The sequence below is a fragment of the Hipposideros armiger genome, unplaced genomic scaffold (assembly GCF_001890085.2).
Source record: "Hipposideros armiger isolate ML-2016 unplaced genomic scaffold, ASM189008v1 scaffold_114, whole genome shotgun sequence".
NCBI lineage: Eukaryota > Metazoa > Chordata > Mammalia > Chiroptera > Hipposideridae > Hipposideros > Hipposideros armiger.
In genome coordinates, this window is record NW_017731464.1 from 108,475 (window position 1) to 127,599 (window position 19,125).

A 19,125-nucleotide genomic window follows, 5' to 3' on the forward strand; every position below is an offset into this window, starting at 1 on the left:
ACACTGCAGATGATCACATGGACTTAGAAGCCCCATTTCTCAGAAGGTGCTGGTGTAGGTCGCTTCATCTCTGGGGAAGGAGGCGTGGACCATAAAGGGTTCACTTGACATTAGGATCCAACTATGTCCCAGGGCCTTTCTGACATTCCCCAGCCCTTCTCATCCCAAACGCTGCTTTTTCACACAATTACATCCCAGTCCCAATTTTCTTCCATTGTAACAGACACCAGCCGTTGTGGCCTAGTTTATGCCCTATAAGAAGTGTTGCTCAGTGAAGTTGGATTTGACCGGTCAGGGACAAACCTTCATGTGACAAAAGATATTTTTTTTAACTGCTTGGGATCCTTTAAATAACAGCACCCCTAATGCACTGAAGTGTTACTTTTCAGATCATTAGCTACAGAAATCAGAAGATGGAGACAAAGTAGAAGGAAAAAGAAGGCAAGTTGTTGAGTACGGGGGCTTGTGGCAGGTCTTTGAAAAATGAAAAGGAACATTTAGAATTGAGAGAATCAGTGTGGAGGAAAGGGGTATGGTTCCAAAGGACTCTTGCATTACTGGTGAGGACTTCCGAGTACGGGAGAAGTGGACATCGTATGGTCTCACCTCTCTGAAGTTTCTGTAAGCTCTCGAGGAAGACACACTTTAAACAGATGCTACTGAAATGACTACTGCAAAGAAGGTAGGCAGGGTGCTGGGGGAACCTATGATAGGGGACCTAACCTCATCTTGAGGGTCAGGGAAGGCTTCCTGGAGGAAGCGACAACGAAGCTGAAAGCTAGAGGATGAGGAAGGATTAGCCAAGTAGAGATGGGGTAAAGGGTGAGAAGGACAGTTATTTCTAATGTTATCTCGACAAGCGAGATAATTCCGTGCCCTGTAGTCTTCCCCTAACTTAAGTTTCACCACCCAGGTGTTTTGACACACACCCTGTTTCCAGAGTTTCTACGCTTAAAAAACAAAATTTTTCTTCTATCACTCAAGTTAGTTTTGTATGGACAGTGGCCAAGGGGGTGGAGCGTTGCTCGGTTCTCCCTCTCTTTCTGAGTCCCAGTATCACAGTACACAAAATTATGACCAGTGGCCTTGGTCCCCTGTCCTTGTGTTCAACTGGTCATGTCCCCTTTCTGGCCAAGCCAACTGGGATATTTGGTGGTGCCTCTCTCCTAGATCGAGATCTTGTCTCTCTGCAGAGGTTAGAATACTTTGAAGGAAGAGGCTTGAAGGAAAGATATCATTTTTCTTGTGAGCCAGTTGCCATGTGGGTGACTGGCCCCATCCCAATTCTGTGCTGAGACAAGACTTTTGTCCTGGACCTGCCGGGGTGGCTCCAGACTTGGGCTAATGGTCACCAGGTGGAGAGGGTTGACAACCTAGGCTGCTCAGGAGCCAACATCACTAATGAAGACATCATTCAGGGGGCATTAGGAATGGTACAGAGTTTTGAACCAGGAATTACAGCATATTCATTCTTCATATGTGGTACTCTCTGTATTTATCAGCAATTGCTACTATAGTGCTGTGTAACAAGCATCCACAACATTTCAGTGGCAGTCATACGCATTTATTTTTAGGTTTCTGTGGTTGCCTGGGGTTTGGCTGGTCCAGACCAGGCTTTACTGAGGCATGTCTGCTTCTCACTGCAGGTCTGGGATCAACTGGGAATCAGCTGACCCAGGCTGAACTCTGCTCCTCATGTCTCTCATCCGCCTGGGACCAGGACACTAGTCAGGACGTATCTCCTCACGACAGTGTTAGAAGCACCAGAGGGCGAACAAAAAGCACATAAGGCTTCTGAGGCCTGGGCTCAGAACTGGCACACTGCCACTTGCTCCCACATGCCATGGCCAAAGCATGCCATATGGCCCAGCAACACCAAGAGCAGGAAAATACATGCCTTCCATATCAAAGGTATGGATGCAAGGAGGAGTGCAGAATTGGGACCAAATTCACCCTGCACCGCCTCTTCCAAAGGCCGACACCCCATGCAATTCTGACTTTAATAAAAGGAGCATGGGAGAGATGGCTGATGGTTGTCATTGTCACAACCCATCATAGATCTTTTCCCTAGTCAATAATTATTTAATGCTGTTAATGAGTTGGCAATGTTTCCACCATGTCATGCGGGCCCATCTTGGTGCTGAGTGCTTTGGGGGACATCAGAAAGAAAAGACCCGATTCTACTCAGGAGCTCACAATCCTTTGAGGGATAAACTTGTGTTCAAAGACAAGATGGTGGCAAGATCGTGCTCAGTTGTGTCTTAAAGATTGTGGAGTTCAGAAAAAAGGTTAGACCAGCAAAGACCAGGAAAGAATGAGATAGGAGAGGAATCATACTAAACACCTAGTGAGTACTTCCTGCATGCCAGAACACTGTGCCAATTTTTTCTCATGCTTTATTCCCATGACCATCCAGAGCGGTACCAGGATCACCCCCATTTAACACATGAAAAAAAAAAAAACAGAGGCACAAACAGCTCCAGTGACTTGCACATGGCCACCTCTCTAATACTGGAACCAGGATTTGTGTCCAGCCCTTCCTGCAACCAGAGCCTGAGTGTTCATCACCAGGGCCCATGGCCAGCCACACAAGGGGAAGGGGAGCAGCAAAAATAGACAGATGTGCAAAGAGGACAGCTGCTGCCAGGGGGTGGGCTCAATGGAGGGGACCCCAGCCATGTTGTGAACTATAAATGGGAGCAAAGAGAGGATGTGCGATTTGGCCAAGGTCCTGCAGCAAGATAGGGTGGAGGCTGGGCTGGAAATTCTGGCTGTTGGCTCTCCTTCCACTTTCCCTGGTACCAGCCGCATTCTGGGCTCTCTCCACCCGTCTGTGCGGCCACGCCTGAAGCGTTTCCCTCTTGGAAGAGGTGCAATCCACTGGCATTGAAGCCGGGTGGACTGGCTCCCTCTCTCTATCCATCTCTTTCCTCCTTTCCCCTGCCATGTTCTGGAAAGGGCAGCGTGAGGGAATGTGGGCAGGTTGCACCAGAGCTATACATCTGAGAACTGAAGGAACATTTATTTTTAATTTAGACTTAAAAAGAAAAAAGGAAGTTATAAAATATCTGTTCTTGCTCCTGGGATTGTGCAGATGGTGCTGCACGTTGCCTAATAGGGAATGGGGCTGGCACCGCGTGCTCCTGGCCCCACCAGCCTGACTGTAGGACCCAGAAGGTGGGCTCCCTATTCCCTTTGCCACAGCCTTAAATGGCTCCCTCAGGCCCTTTTGGCAAATGCAGTACTGGGTTCCGCTGCCTTCTAACCTCACCCTTCCCGGCCTCCAGTCTGCTGATTTCCCAAACCTCCTCCTTCAGTGAGGCCAGTCTCTCAGCTCTTCTTGCTCCTGTGAGCTCACACACGCGCGTGTACACATGCACTCACACACGCACACCTCAGCACCATCTTACCGCCTCCTTTGGCAGATAGCCAGAGCACACCGACTTCTCACTTACTGAACTCCTCTTTGGATGTTAGAATTTATCAACTTTACACACATCCAAGTACCTGATTAAGCCATCTTGTCATTTTCATGCCCAGGTGTTATAAAGGATGCTCTCATACATTTTCCTGTTTGGTCTTCATGTTTATTGTGGTTCAGTACTCTAGTCCTCTCCTCTGGTATTCTCCGTTAGGCAGCATGGCGCTTTGCGCATAAAGGATGCTCAAAAATGGGCATGGAGTCTGATGCTTCCTTTGTGCTCAAGAGGATGAGCTGGACAGGAAGCCCCTAAAATCAGAGAGTCAGGGCCCCCAAGCTAGGAATCAGGAGACCTGACCCTTTTCTAGTTTGCTATGAAGACAGGGGCAGATCACTGAATTTATCTAAACCTCAGATTCCCCATTTGCAAAATATAGAAAGTAATCTCTGTGTTGTCTGAACCCCAGCGTTGTAATAAGCATCATGGTAAGAGACATAAAGGAAAATGCTTAGCAAAATCAATCAAGCAAGCAAGCAAGCAAGCAAGCAAGCAAGTAAGCAAGCAAGCAATCCCTTTAAGAAAGCATAAGGAGTCAGAGGTGGCCAGCAGGGACGTCAGGCCCATGTTAGGGCAGAACTTGGGACAGGAGGCTGGTCAGGGCTGGCAAACACGGTAAAGAACTCACTGGTGACAAGCCGTGTGTGTGTGTGTGTGTGTGTGTGTGTGTGTGTGTGTTACATAGCCTGGGTACTAGTTTAGTTGAGGGCTATGGTTCGCTCTGGAAAAGATTGATATCACAGTTAAAGAAGGCATGGCATAAGATAAAACAAATGAAGATGAAAATGAGACAAGAGGAAGTTTAGGGAAGAGAAGAGAAGGTCAACAGTGAAATTTGGACACAAAGTACAGGCCATGAGGATGTGTACTCTTGGCAGATGCGGGCCGTGGAGATCTGGCTTAACCTTGACAGTCGGTGCAAATAGAGACACAGTTAGATGCCCAGTGTTTGCAAGACTGATGCCAACTGGATGCTCAAAAGTACAATTCCTGACCCCCAGAGGATTTATAAGGGGACCCTGTGATGTAATAAGCATTGAGTATCCTGAATGACCGCTGTCCGGTAAATACAGTGAGTCCCATGGGGCTGCATCTTACGATGCTCCTGGTGGCCCAAGGACAGTTCAGGGCATGCAATGGGAATTGAAGGGGAGACAACAATGTCATCTATGACACACCGTGTAATATAAACTGACAGGTTAGGGGGAATGATATGCTCCCAACAATGGAGAACTACTTTCATTTCCTCAGGCTTTGGAAGGCAGTCAGTCATGCACATGTGTACACATATGTGCACACACCCTGGCTCACGCTGTCTGTTCCCAGCTGCAGGCCTCTCTTGGCCCCGCTTCCTCTCTATGGTCTGGCTCCTGACTGGGGACTGTCTAGAGGGGGTCCTGGGTTTTCCTCAATACTTCTCCACTGGGTAGGGGTGGGGCTTTCCCTTTACAGACAATGGGGCTATCTCTATTGACTTCACACATACTAGTTGGAACCTGAGAATAAAATGTAAACCGAGATAGGCCCTCCAAGGTCAACCCCTTCACTCTATAGGTAAGAAAGCTAAAGCCCCCAAAAGGGACTGTCTTCTGCTGGAGATCACAGAGGGACAGAGCTGAGGCTACGACCCAAGGTCTCCTGATTCCCACTACTGTACCCTGAGCTGTCATTGTAAAGGAAGATCAGGTTGGGATATCATTTTTTGGGGAAAAATATCGTAAGATAATTCCTCACTGGAGCTATGAAATGGCTTTACATTATATAATTTTATTCAAACTGATATGGGCCAATAAATATAAATGTGTGTACGTGTTCTCTGTTTTAAAACATTTTAATGTTTAAAACATGATTTACTAATGCTGCTGAGGATGTCTCGAATTTGATTTACTGCATAGAATTGAATGTTTATACTTGTTCCTTACAGAAATTCTTGCCAAAGAGCCATTTTATCTACAGGAATAATAAATAAGTCAATATGTAGATGGTTGTGCACATTTTTCCCATATGCAGCAGTACTTGGTAGATGTTAGTTTGCACATAAGCACTCAAAAGTTAAACTTGGGAAACACACATGGATCCTTGAAGTCCAAGGTTGGTCAGTATCAAGATCAGACAATTAATCTTGACTTAAACCAAAAAACAAAGTCAGTGAGTCTAGGTCTTAGGTGGTATTTGGGCTTTGGGAATAATGGATCCACACCTGTGTAACCATACTTAGCTATATGGATGTATTTGCTCATTCACTCATTCATTCATTCATTCATTCATTCACACATTCAACAAATTTTTTTTTAAATAGACTTTAAAAAAAATTTTTTTTTCTTTTTTTATTGGGAAGCAGTGTGTTTTTCCAGGACCCATCAGCTCCAAGTCAAGTAGTTGTTTCAATCTAGTTGTAGAGGGTGTGGGGAAATGAACCAGCAACCTTGGTGTTATGAGTACTTCACTCTAACTAACTGAGCTAACTGGCCGCCCCACATACAACAAATTTTTATTAGGTAAATATGTTCCACAGCTTAAATATGGCATAGGTTTTGCTTCATGAGGGCTCAGAGATAACAGATATAAACTCCCCCAACTTGTGTTTGTAAAGCGCTTAAGCCCTTTGACATGGTTTTTATTTAATCCTCACAAAAAATCCTATTGGATGGCTGAAGTGTGAAGGAGCCCTGGGTTAGCCGAGTGGAAGTGAAGGTGTTCCTTTGGTTTGCTTGTTTGTTTTTATTGTTCCCCTGCCCACCAATTGTGGAAATAATGCATGTCCACTGTTCAAAAGAATACAGAAATATTCCAGAAGAATGTGAGACAGTACTGTGTAACCCAACCTCCAGAGACGCCTACATGCTATGCTATAGACTCTTTCACGCTTGGAGATATGTATGTGTATGTGTATATGGTTATATATAAGATGAGATTTTTTTTTTTACAAAAATGAGATTATGCTGTGATATAACTTTATAATTGGGTTTTTGCATTGTACACTACCTGTGGGCAGCAGTTTGTAAGTACTACTTATCGTCCACATCAGTTTGTATGGATCGAGCTTGCGCCTGTAATTTTTCTTTGCAAAAGTGTAGGACATTTCTTTTGTCTTCTTCAGCCTTTCTTCTCTCTCTCCCTCACCCTTTCCCTTTCCCTCTCCCCCGCCCCTCCCCTTCCTTTACCTCCTCCCTCTCTCTCTCTTGTAGGTGGTCGGTCTTCTCTTGCCCAACCAGACCCTGGCGTCCACTGTCTTCTGGCAGGTAACAGTCTCTGGGCAGAGAGGCTGCTGGGGGAGGGTCCAAGCGCTGAGTAGAACTCGCTGCCCCGGCGTCTCCTCTCCCATCCAGGCCCCTCGGGGAAAGTCACTCCACTTCCTACCTCTCCCCATCCCAGAAACCCCAGGACTTTGGGCCCTGCTGAGCAGGTCCCCAGCAGCCCACACCGTAAGCCAGTGTGTGTCATTTAACCTTTGCACGGAGGTGATGAGGACTGAGCTGCGGCCCTTACCTGGATGGCTCGTTGGTGGCCACCCACTCTGCCCCTTGGCTGCTTGTCCAGTGGCCAGTGACCTTGAGGCCCACAGCCTCTTTGACATCAGCCTCACCCAAATCTGTGGGAAAGGTAAATCCACCCCAATACCAAGGTAATGAGGTGGGTGAAAAGGCATCATAGACCCAGGTCTCTGCTCTTGGAGAGAGTCTGAGCTATGGCTCTCTGACAACAGTGGAAGCTCTGTGTGTGTCTGTCAGTCTTCCCGGAACAGAACTCCAACAGTGCCTGTGTCTGGGCACTGCAGACACTGGGCTGGGATGTTTTTGAAAGGGGTTCAGGGCTGTCAGTCATTCCAGGGGCCTAATGTTCACCTTCTTCCCAGTAAGTAATAAGGATGGTGTAGCAAAGGGGGGGGGGCGTTTGGGGCAGTGAGCACCATAATTCCGGAAGAGGTGTCTGGGTCGCGACGGACTGCTGGGGTCAGCGGGCCAGGGTCCTGGTTTGCCAGGAACTGAGAGGTTTCCAAGGACTGGGGACATCCAGTGCTAAAACTTGCACAGTCCCAGGCAAACCAGGACAGTTGGTCATGCTAACGAATGGGCTGGATGGACCCACCATGATCTAGTGACCCACGCCCTTCTGGAAGGATGTGGCCTCCCGGGCCCAGGCCTGGCTTCCAGGTAGATGACCACACCTTCCCCAACTTCTGTCCCCTGTTGCCTTTCAGTGGCTGAACCAGAGCCACAACGCCTGTGTCAACTATGCAAACCGAAATGCTACCAAGGTAAGAGCCGTGGACCACCGCCCAGGTGTGGCCTTCAGGCCAGGGTAACCGTCATCCTCCCTACAGTGTGTCACGCCACTCATCAGGTTGAGCATTGCCCTCCTGTAGGCACCTTATTTCAAGAGGGGGCCTGTTGGGGAGGGACTTTTCCCAGGAAGTGAAGAAGGCCCACAAAACGGGAGTGTCGTGTGGGTGGTTAAAGGGATGAGCTCCCCTGGCTTCAGAATTCTCCGTGGGGAGCTCTTCTACCTGATATTGGCTAGGACAGTGTCAGCCATGTAGGAACTGAATTTCCCTAAAGTTTTCTCCAGGCTTGCCTGGAAGCTGCCTTGGTGCCCCAGGCTGTTGGCTGAAAAGCTGAAGGGCTGCTCCTGAAGGGTGAGGGGTCTGGCACCTTCTCTCCAGTCCCCTGCACTCCTGGGATGAGCTTACAGTGGAGGCCCAGTAACCCTTCTGTTGTCCAGGAAGGGGCTGGGCCCCCGCTTCCCTGGCAAGACAGACTCTCCTCCTGGGCAGTTCTCTCGCACTTCGGTCCAAAGGCAGGAAGAGGCGAGGAGGAGTCGAGGTGCCCTTGGGAGGCTGTCAGTTTGAGGAGGAGAAGGTCTGGGCATTTTCTAACCTTGCGGGCTGGCCTGGGGGTAGGCATTTCAGGGCCTGATACTCTGAGGATGCCCCATCCCCCCCGTCTAAACCTTCAGTCCACGTCTTGCTCGTAGGCTTCACACACATACACTTCTACTTGGATGGCTCCTGTTTACCATGAACCAAATATCTCCAAAATTGCCACTGTCGAATAGTTAAAGGCAAGTTCTCAGCTCTTCCTTAATTTTCTACTTAATTGCAACTTGGTGTACATGTTTCCATAGAAATATTGAGCAGCTATCATCTATTGACATGGAAACGTGGTTGCTGCCTGGGTTTACAAGGCCTGAGAGAGCCAGCCAGGCTGTAGCCGACCTTGACACCGCCACTTCTACCTGGAAAATGCTCCCGGTGCCAGACAGCCCATTTGCAACACATAGTCTTCCTAAAGCGGATCTGCTTGTCCCGGCCATAAATGACCCATTTGGTCCTTGCTGGTGGTCTCTACCTTCAGCCAACAGTGTCTGCCAGTGATCTTTCTAGAACAGGGCAGAGTGCAGTGGGCCCTTTGGCATCTCCCTGGGCATTGCTGCCTCGTATTTCCACGTTTGGAACTGCGCTGATGACGGCCCGGATCCCTTTGGCTTCCAATAGGGACCTCTTCCTTCTCGCCCCACCCTCTGGGTTGGAGGACAGAAATACCCCTTGCTGGCTGGGGCTGTTTGCAAGGGTGGAGTGTGGGAGCCAGTGGGCCCAAATTCTGTCTCTTTCCTCCAGCCTTCACCTGCATCCAAGTTCATCCAGGGCTACCTAGGAGCTGTCATCAGTGCTGTCTCCATCGCTGTGAGTAACCCCCCGAGTCCCTTCACTTCTTCTCTGTCCTGCTGCTCTTCAGCTGCCCCATCCAGCATCTTGGGCCAGACCTTCTCTGAGGATCAGACCCGGCCAAGGGGTGTGGGAGACGGGTTTCTGTGGGTGGGCCGCTTTCTAGGCAGAGAAGAGAATAGATCCTGGTGACGCTGTAACAGAGCATAAACTGGTGCTCCAGTTTTCGGAGAGCAGATAGGAGGTAAGGTGGTGCTCATGGGTGATGTGAAGGATTGCTCACTGCAGCCGAGGGCAGAACATCTGTCCCTAAAGGGCCCTGTGTTTACCTGGCACTTCTCAGAGAAGCTGGTTGGCACGCTCAGTCATGCGGCTGATGCAGGATGTTAGGGGCTTGAGAGCAATCTGCAAGGTTGGCCCAAATGCCAGCTCTTCTTTGCTCTTTGCCTGAGCTCCCAGGACACTTTTGTACCTTCTTGGTAGCCTTGGTCATGTGGTCACATGTCCAGTCCCTCCTCAAGACAGGGACAATAGGCTCATTTTGAGTCACACAGGACTTTGAGAATAGAGCAGCTATTAAGTAAGGGAGGTTTGTAGACTGACTATGTGAGTGTAAGGAAGGATCCCAGATGAGGGGCGAGGACAGGTGACACAATAAGGGGCCTAGGCCAGAGCCAGAGCAGAAGCTCAAGCCCCTGAGCCCTTGGTTATGCTTGTCCCACCCTCAAGCCCACCCTTGCTCCCCCATCTAGTACTCTCTAGAACCCCAGCTGGGTGGTCTCCTACAGCTGACTCCAGGGGCAAAAGTCACATCACAACTTGGTTATTTTATTCATTACACAATAACTACATGTGATTAGTAAGAAAAGATTAGAAAATTCAAATTAAAAAACATTCACGTATAATAATTTTTTTTGTAAAACTCACTTTCCTCATCTTTCCTGTGTCATTAAAGAAATATAATTATTCATGGACATTATTCATTAAACCATTGTACCAAACACCATCATTTACTTACTGTTCTTCTGAAGTAGGGATTGGGGATTGTTCTGAAATGGCCTCATTTATTCCACTCCCACATAGACAAGATCATCTCCAAATAGTAGTTAGGTGTGTGTGTGTGTTGAGGGGGCGTGTGTCCCCATTTCATGCCCAAGATCACTCTCCTTCCCTGAATCCTCATGTCTCACCCCAAGCAAGAAGCCAGACATTACAAAATCTGTTTAGATGGCTGTCAAGAGACTGCTAACCCACCCCAGTGATCCTGCAACCGGGCACGAGACTTCATACAATTTGGGGATTCCTGATTCTGGGGGATTGCTGGCCAAGGTCAGGGACTTTTGGGAGAGAGGGGAAGGGGCTCTGTCACCTCTTTCTTGCCAATGTCACCTCTTCTTCCCCTTATGACAAGAGGAGCCGATGGCTCAGCCTAGTTTAGCAGCTTGAAAAATCCCACTTTCCTTCTTTGAGATTTCAGGGTAAGGCTGAGGCAGGGAGCTGGAAGGAGAAGCCACATGGGGAGAATATCGAGTGGCTCTGATTGGGAAGGGCTTGAGGGAAGGGGATCACTGTCATGGTGGGACTTCCTCCTCCTGCAGGCTGGGGCCCCAGTAACAGGAACACAGTATCTCTCCAGAGCCCCAGGCTCTCTGCATGCCCAGTCCTTGCTGTCTCACCCAGGGAGCCCTCAATCATTCCATCCCAACCACTTCTTAGGACCAAAGCTAGCCCAGATGTGGGGTGGGGGTTCTGAGGCTCAAAGCCTAGCAGAGTGACTGGGGACTTGAGGTCCCTCCCCTAGGGCTCTCAGAGCCAGGGTCTCACCCGCAGGGACCGTCATGGTCCCCAGGGGCTGAGCCTGTGCTGGGGACGCCCTCCTTCCTCCTGCCAGCCTAGCTGCAGAGCCCTTGAAGATGCCTTCCCTGACCATGCCTGCCCACACTTCTTCCCCCACCCCAAGTCCTAGAAACTTCTGTCCTTCCTGCGCACTTACTCAGTTATGCCCTGTGTCCTGTCCTCTCATTGTTCTACTGGATTACAAGTTAACCAGGGACGGGTCCTGTGTCTTCTCCCCCACAGAGGGGGGCACGGAGCACTGCTCCATAAATACTTGTTAATTAGGTTGCTGATTGATTGCTGGCCTCAGGAGGCCCCTCTCCACTCTGATCCACGAGTCTCAGCAGTGGCGCGTCCCTCTGCCTGCCACCTTCACACAGTGAGGGTCTAACTCCGGCAGATGGAGTGGAGTTTCTGACTTGGAAAATCTGCAGCTTGCTTGCTTTTCTTTTGTGTGTGTAAACCACAAAACCTCCAAAGAAAGAGGCTTTATTTTATTTTCCTTTCCCTTGTTCTCTGGAACCCCAGGCCCCGCGGCCTCATTAACTGATCTCTGCTTCAATTAGTGACAAATCCCCTCCCAGAGTGAGCTGTTAGGAGGAGATGACCTGCAAACAAGTGTCAGGGCCCCAGTGGTTGGCCCGGCTCTGGCATTAATTAAAACGAGTCCCTACAAGCAGGCAGCATGGATGGGGGTGCTGACAGGCCAAGGGCAGATCCCAGAGACCGAGGACAAGCTGGAAGTAGAGGCCAGGCCCTGGGAGTCGAGCCTCCTCTCTGGACCCTATGTAGCCCTTTTCCCCTCTCACTAGAGCCCATGGCCTTGGCCAGCACCCCCCAGAGTCAGGGATCCCCAGTTTGCGTATCCCCAAAGTGATGTCTCATGCTGGTTGCAGGACCACCATTGTGGGGTTAGCAGCCTTTTTGGTGAACCCTCTAAAAAGATTTGGCAATATCTGGCTTCTTGCTCAAGAATGAAAAAGAAATTTCATCGTAAGTTATTTTTGCGATCTAACAGTTGACTGTCTTTTAACAAAGAGAGCGCCCATCAGCTGGTGTTGAGCACTGTGGTCAGCCCCCACTGGGCCCTGGCTACATGAGGGTGACCCGCTCACTCCCTTCTGGGTGCATATGAGCTGGGCACTTTGCAGACACTGAGATGCAGATGCGTAGACTGGTGTGTCCTTCAAGATGCTGAGAGGGTAAGCTGGGGTACTCTGTGGTATAGCCAGAATTATGAAGGTGACCCTTGGGTGTGGTGGGACCCAGGGGAGGGGCCCCTAATTCACACAGGGCTGACTCTTATAGGGCAGACCAGAGAAAGGCGGAGGCAGGGCTGTGGATTCCAGATAGAGGGCACAGCACATGAAGAGGCAGACAGGAGAAGGAGAGCGTGACACATCCCAGAAGCTGAGAGTGGCTGCTATGTGCAGAGTGATGGTGAGGAGTTGATGATTAGGCAGGGGCCAGTCATAGAGTATTGTAGAGCCATGCCGGGAACCCCTGTCTGGGCTCAGGGACCCATGGCATTGCAGGGGGTGCAGGCAGAAGTGAGCTGGAGAAGTCGTGGGGTGTTGGCAGGCCCGGCAGATGGACGACTTTCATGGACGCAGGGTCTGGGATGAGAGTGGACTTGGGGCTGGAGAGGAAGGCTCAGGGCAGCAGTCTCGTCGGAGCTGGTTGATGGAGCCAGGGTGTGACAGTCGCTTCATGCCTGATCCTAAACCCTTCACCTTCAGCCAGGTCTTGGCTGACTGAGGACTTTCTCTTTGGGGCAACGCTGACCTCCATTCCCAAAGGGTTGAGGCCCTGCGGGGCCGGGGTGGGGTGGGGGGGCGGTTCCTCTCTGCATAGGATGCAGTGATGTCTGTGAACCTTTACTACTAGACACTGGAGTATCAGGAAGTGTCCCGGGGTTCCCTGGACAGAACCCCTTCTCCCTCAGCTCCCATTGTTTACGCCATGTCGCCAGGATTGTCAGGCAAAATCACAATGGCTAACACTTAAGGAGTGCTAGGGACTGTGTAGGTGTTCATCTCCATTTTACAGATGAGAAAACTGAGGCACAGAGGTGCAGTTAGTGAAAGCGCTGGGATTCAAACCCAGGCTTATTCACACACTATTCTGCTAACACAGGACCCCTTTTTCTTCCTGCTCCCCCTGTGGCATAAGGAGGTGGGAAAAGCCAAGCAGTATCCTCAGCTTCCAGGGTGGAGGAAGTGTTACCATGCCCCCAGGTAGACAAGGCCCTCCCCAGGTACCTCAAGAACAATGGGGACTGGAAGAAAATGTTTGAGAGGCTCCTTAGTTGTAACAGGGTTAGACCTTCTGCTCATCTTCATACTTGGTTCCTGGGCCTGTGTTTTCTGGCCAAAGTCAAGTCGGCAGCGTCTATCTGTTCGTGGTCTGCAGCACGCCCCGCCTCCTGCAGGATGCACCTAGCTGGCTCTGTGGTCCAGGGTGTATCCCAGGGTGTTTTCTGAGGTCTGGGGTGCACCTCAGGCCCTGCTGTTCTTCTCTGGGCCTGATGAAGGAAGGGGGCCAACAGCCTGAGAATCCTGGACCAGGCGATTGTCTGGCTACTCTCACTAGGAGTGGCTTCTGGGTTGGAAGGCCCATTGCACAGACCCTGTAGCAGAATCTGAAGTGTTCCAGAACCTGTAGGTAGTGGCAGGAATGTCATTCTGTACATATTCTGGGGAGGGCAAGTTATTGTCCCCTCCTATATGGAAGGGGTCTAATGTAGTTGGTTTCCCAGCAGGTGGCCAGCTGGTTTCTGGGTCATAGTTGAGGGGTCAGGTCTGGTCACTGTTGCTAACAAACAAGCCACTCAGTCGCAGCTGGAGCTGACTGGAGTTTTAGCCTGTGCATGACTCTGTCCCAGCCACTTTGGCCCTTGGCTCCTGAGCCTGTTGCCAAGCAACAGGCTGGCTGGAGTTGCTGGAAAATTAGAGGGTAATGGGCCACTTAGTTACCAAGAGTTTATTCTACAGCGAGCGCCCTCTGGTGGTCATTTTTGGTACCTCAAAGATTCCTTGACCTGCCCCAAACCTTGCACCCTCCAGGACCCACACAAACCCCTGACCATTTGGTTACGTTATTACCACCACCCAAGAGTGGATCTAAATTCTGACCTCGTACCATCCCTCCTTTCAGATGTGCCCCCTTCTCCATTGTTCTCCAGGGGTCCTTCGACCCCCTTATGGCAGGTGCCATAAGTGATCAGAGCCTGCTTCAGATAGTCTGATAGTTAATGGTTCTGAAGCCTGCTGAACCCCCCTCCCTTCTAACCCAGCTGCTTCCCACTCATCCTTCAGGGCTCAGTCAGGCACCCCCTTTCTCAGGAGCTGTCACGGCCCTTGGGGCCACCCCTTCCAGACCCCTCCCGGTGGAGGGCTGAGCCACCCACTCAGGCCGACTTAGCCCCATGTGTGCAGCGTCTAGCACTGGTAGGGCTGTTTGCAGAGGGCACAGCAGTCACTGCACAAGGCGAGTCCCCTTTGTGGCTCTTTGTTGTTTTCCTCCTGCTTCAGCAATCCTTCACTTGATTTACTCTAGAAGCATTTATTAAGCACCTACTCACTTCGCCAGGCACCAGAACATTGGTGAGGAATGAAAGAGAGAGAGAGAGACAGGCCCTGAGCCCAGTGCCTAGGGCCTGTGAGGATAGATGGGTATTTGAGTAAAGAGGCCACAGGTAAAAACATTTCTATGTCTATACTTTGATTTACCACATTTCAAGAAGGTCAGTAAATATGTACTTAGAGACCATGATAGGTACACAGAAGGAAGAGTTCCAGGCTCAGTGAGAGACTGTAAAAGGGAGGCCCTGAGTGAAGAAGCTAAAAAGTGAGGGGGCCAAGGGAGGGGCAGTGCTCAGAGGCCCTGGGGAGAGAGAGATGGTGGGAGGCAGGGTGGGAGGGGGGGGTGCGCGGAGAGAGAAAATTGGCTCATCGGAGGACCAGGGGCAATGCTGAGGTGGCTGGAGCCTTGCAAACAAGGCCAGGCGGTCACGCAGTGGCCTGGGGGTCTGTAAGTGCAGTGAGAAGCCAGTGAAAGGCTAAAGCAAGCTGCTATTGTTAGGAAATCACTCTGGCTGCTGTGTAGAGAGGGATTGGAGGGAGGCGAGAGTGGAAGCAGGGGGCTGAGTTAGAAGGTGGGCAGTCATCCAGGGAGAAGAGGCTGGTGCTTAAGCGAAGTGGTGGGAGCAGAGCGAAAGAAGTAGCCGCATTCAAGATACCCAGGAGTTGGAATGGTAGCTCTGCAGGATGGGCTGGTTGTGGGGCGATGGGCTGGATGCGGGGTGATGAGTAGGATGTCAGGCGGAAGAGGCTCCTGCCTGGGAGGACTCCTAGGTCTACAGCATGAGGCATGAGCTGGGAATGGGGAGAGGACTGGGCGTGGGTGAGAAAGAGCAAAATAACCTTCATTTGAGGTGTGTGAAGGTGGAGCACCTGAAGCGCCTTGGAATAGAGGCATCCTGCAGGGGATTGCATGTGTGGGCTGGAGGCGAGGACATAGTCTGGGTGAGAGAGGGCCGCATGCATTGCTCAAGCCCCATTCGGTGTCTCCTTGCTGACCTTGCAGAAATTAGGCTGCCGTTGGCCTGAGAAAGACATTGATACTTAAGGAGACAGCTATCAGCCACATAGCTTGTGAGTCCCACCCACCCCAGTCCTTGGTGCTGGTCAACACTTATCCCCACTGCGGGGGATTGTCAAGAAGCCAGTCTTCCGTGCTCTTCCTCTGCTCCTGTCAGCTGCCTGTAGCCAATTCACTAACCTGGGAGCCAGAGCTTGGAGAAAAGTGGCCAGAGAAAGTCCACTGCTTCCTCAGGCCTTTGCTGATGTCCCTCGGATCCTGGGCGCGCTTCTCCCAGGACCCGCCGTCTGCTGACCACATGGGAATTCTTGTGCAAAATCCACACCCTGTTTGTTTTCCCCTCCACCCAAATGGAACCCCTGTTTGGTTAATTTCTATTTTGTGGCTTATTTGGAGGCTGTTAAAACAGACCCTAGGGGACCCTCAGCAGCAATTGTTCCATATCTCATTATCTTTCCCAAACCCGATTATTAGCTCAGATTTTTCTGATCGCTAGCTGCTGTTCGTGATGAGTTGTGTGCCATTAATGCCAGCTGGTTCCCTTAAACAGGACCCACCATGCCAGGGAAAACGAGCTGGCATTCAGAGCTACCAGCCACTTGGCTTTTTAATTTTAATGGGCTCCACCAAATGTTCCAGGCCAAAGGGCCCCCGAGGAACCAGAACAGACGGGCTCCTAACCCCCGATCTGCAGCCCACCCTGGTTCTTTCCCAGGCTTCGGCTATCCTAGCTGCTGGGACAGTAAGATCTGGGTCGGGGGCTGCAGGAGGAGCTGGGGGCGGAGGGAGTGGTCACTTGCCTCCCCTGTGTTCATGCCTGTCTGCCACTGGGCTCATCATGGTAGGTGGGCAGGATGGGCTACACAGGAACCCACTCCTGGTCCCCAGCCCCTTCCCTGGACTCTAGCGTGTTGGCTATGCGCTCAGACACATGCATATCTTCACTAAATTTCACCCCGTTTGTTCAGGAGACTCCCATGGGCTTCAGGGAAGGGGAGGCAGGAAGAGACCTGGGCCCCGGATATTTGTTTCTCTCTTCTTTCCTTCTCTCTACCCTGGGCTCCCAACTGCGGTAAGTGAAGAGAGGCTGGGTCACTCACTCTGGATTGTGCCATCCCAGCCAGGGAGGGGAAGGCTTGAAGGTAAAGGGGCAAGGCTGAGTGTTTGCCACAAGACCACTGTCCCTGCTTACCCACCCACCACACTCCAGCCCTGCCCATCCCCAAGAGGCTGCCAGGGGAAGGGGCCCAGCTCCCTGCTTGCTTCTCGGAGGTTCCTGCCTCCCCACTCCTCTAGCACTCTCTACCTCTTTGCAGTGTGGGGGCTTTTGAACCCAGGCCTTCTGATTTCTAGCTGGGAGGCTGCTGGGGTGGGGGACGGTTTCAGGGCTCTATTTTCCTTGACTGGAGCTGCCTTCCCCTTTCCAGTGCTCTGGGCCCCAGACCCAAGCTGGTCTTTTCAGGAAGGCTTTTGCTATGCAAACAGCCAGTTGTAAATGGCCTTCAGACATTAAAGCAATCCTCAACGCTGGAAGACAATGGGAAAGTAAATAGCACAGTGGTTAAAAACAAAGCTTTGGAATTAGCCGACCCTGGGTTCCATCCTCATTTTACCAGCTTCACAATAGCTGTCTGTCCCTGGACAAAGTTACTTTACCTCTCTGAACCTGTCTGAACTTCTCTGAATCTGTAAGAAGGGGTACCGCCTTGTCTGAAAGTTTGTCCTGGGGATTTAATTAAGGGATTTTATGTGCTGTGCTCAGCACGTGGCCTGGCATGTCCCCACACCCCTGTCCTCCTTCTCTTTATCGCTAATACCTGCCTGCCTGTCTCTCCACGTTTTCCTACTCTGCGCTCTGTAGAAACATATTCCCTGGTGTTTGAGGGGAGAGGGGGGACCTTTTCTGAGTCACAGAAATAGACAGTCACTCACTGCTGAGAGCTGGGGAGACCTGGACGTGATGAGTTCCATCTGCGTGGCAGGGGCAGCCTTGAAGCAGGGCAGCAGGGCCCAGTGCAGGCTGGCAGCTTCCCAGCCTGCCCCGCTGTACCACCGAAGTGTGTCCAAGCTGCCACACATCTCCCTGCCTCCAAGCCTTCCCCTTGAACAAGCAGACAACAAGGATTGGACTCTGAGCATCAGCTTGAGGCTTCAAATGGAGGCCAGGCACCTAAAAGCCCAGGCTGTGTTTGTTTGGCAGTATCCTGGCTTCATGGGAGCCTGGGCTGCCCAGGGGCTAGCAGGCTAACACTTCCTGTCTTCCTGGGTCACTGGGCCATTTCTGCCATCCCCTGCTTTTGACTGCTGCAGGTACCCAAAAGCCCTGGAGGCTTTCTCAAGGCTCTGCATCTTCCACAGAGGCACAGAGGTTAAGGTCAGAGCCAGAGCTGTGGGTGCAGGTGGCCAGCCAAGCCAGCTGGTGTGTCACAGCCAGAGAAAGCAACCCCAGGAATTATCTATAAGGCAGGAGCTGACTCTGGCCTCAACTGGGGGAACAGAGGCCTCCATATACCTGTGTTCTGGTCTGGCCACAAGCATCTTGCCTTTTCTCTCTCCATGCCTGTGCTCATGCTGTTTTCCCCACCAAAAGGTCCTTTTCCTCTGCCTAGATGAATCTCACCTTCCCCTTCTAGCCTTTGCTGATCTCTCCATCCATTCATCTGTTGGTTTGTTCATGCATTTATTCCTCGGTCACAGTGTATTCAGCATGTACTCTGTGCCATCCACTGCCCTAAATGCTGCACACACAAAGATGAAAGAGGCACGGTCCCTCCCTCCCAGTCTGGTGGGGACATCACACACATGAGCAGTGTACTGAGTGCTGGGAAGAAGGGACTGGTGATGTGCGAGGGAGAGATTATGCCAGAGAAAGGCGACATCATTCTTATGTCTTCATTTATTGAGTCCTCTTATATGCCAAACTCATGCTAAACAATTACATACATTCTTATAACAGTCCTGGGATGCTGTAGATATTACTATCCCTTTTTATAGACAAGGAAGCTGAGGCAGAGATTGAATGACTTCGTGATCAAAAGGTTTCCCGCTGTTAGTCAATGATACTGCAGATGGGAGCTCAGAGGTGGGCCTTAAAAGAACAGGTGCAAACTGAGTACAGGAAGGAAGGAAGACCTCCTAGGCATAGGGACCAGCACGGGCAAAGGCCCCAAGACTGGAAAGCGCGTGTAGCATCTGATAAGCAGCAAACCGGACTCATGGAAGGAGAACATGGATTGTTGGGGGAGTGAGGAAAGGAGGTGATGGAGGCCAAGACTGCCACATGGAGGAGATTGCACCTTCTTGCACAGGTTGTGGGGAGGAGCTGGTGGTGGTGGATGTGATCGGATCTGTGTTCTAGAAAGATGAAGGACAGCATGGGGATGGGCTGGAGTGGGGAAGCACCCAAGTGTCGATGAAAAGACATCCAGCCTAAAAGGCAGAGGGGCTCTGGGTGAGGGGAGCTGGGATCTGAGTAAAGACAGGCAGTGAGCCCAGGGTGTCCACTGCATCCCCCACCCCACTCCTGTCCTGATATGGGCTGCT

The 19,125-nt window shown here is 51.0% G+C and overlaps 1 protein-coding gene across 2 annotated transcripts in view; it reads left to right on the plus strand.

Moving 5' to 3' along the window:
- Positions 1-19,125, plus strand: part of SFXN5 (sideroflexin 5) — a 122,198-nt gene that overhangs the window by 53,398 nt on the left and 49,675 nt on the right. For both annotated transcript variants that reach the window (XM_019647632.1, XM_019647633.1), the window contains exons 7-9: positions 6,668-6,721; positions 7,681-7,737; positions 9,097-9,162. In XM_019647632.1, coding sequence (XP_019503177.1) covers positions 6,668-6,721; positions 7,681-7,737; positions 9,097-9,162 — 177 coding nt within the window. The remainder of the gene's footprint in view (positions 1-6,667; positions 6,722-7,680; positions 7,738-9,096; positions 9,163-19,125) is intronic.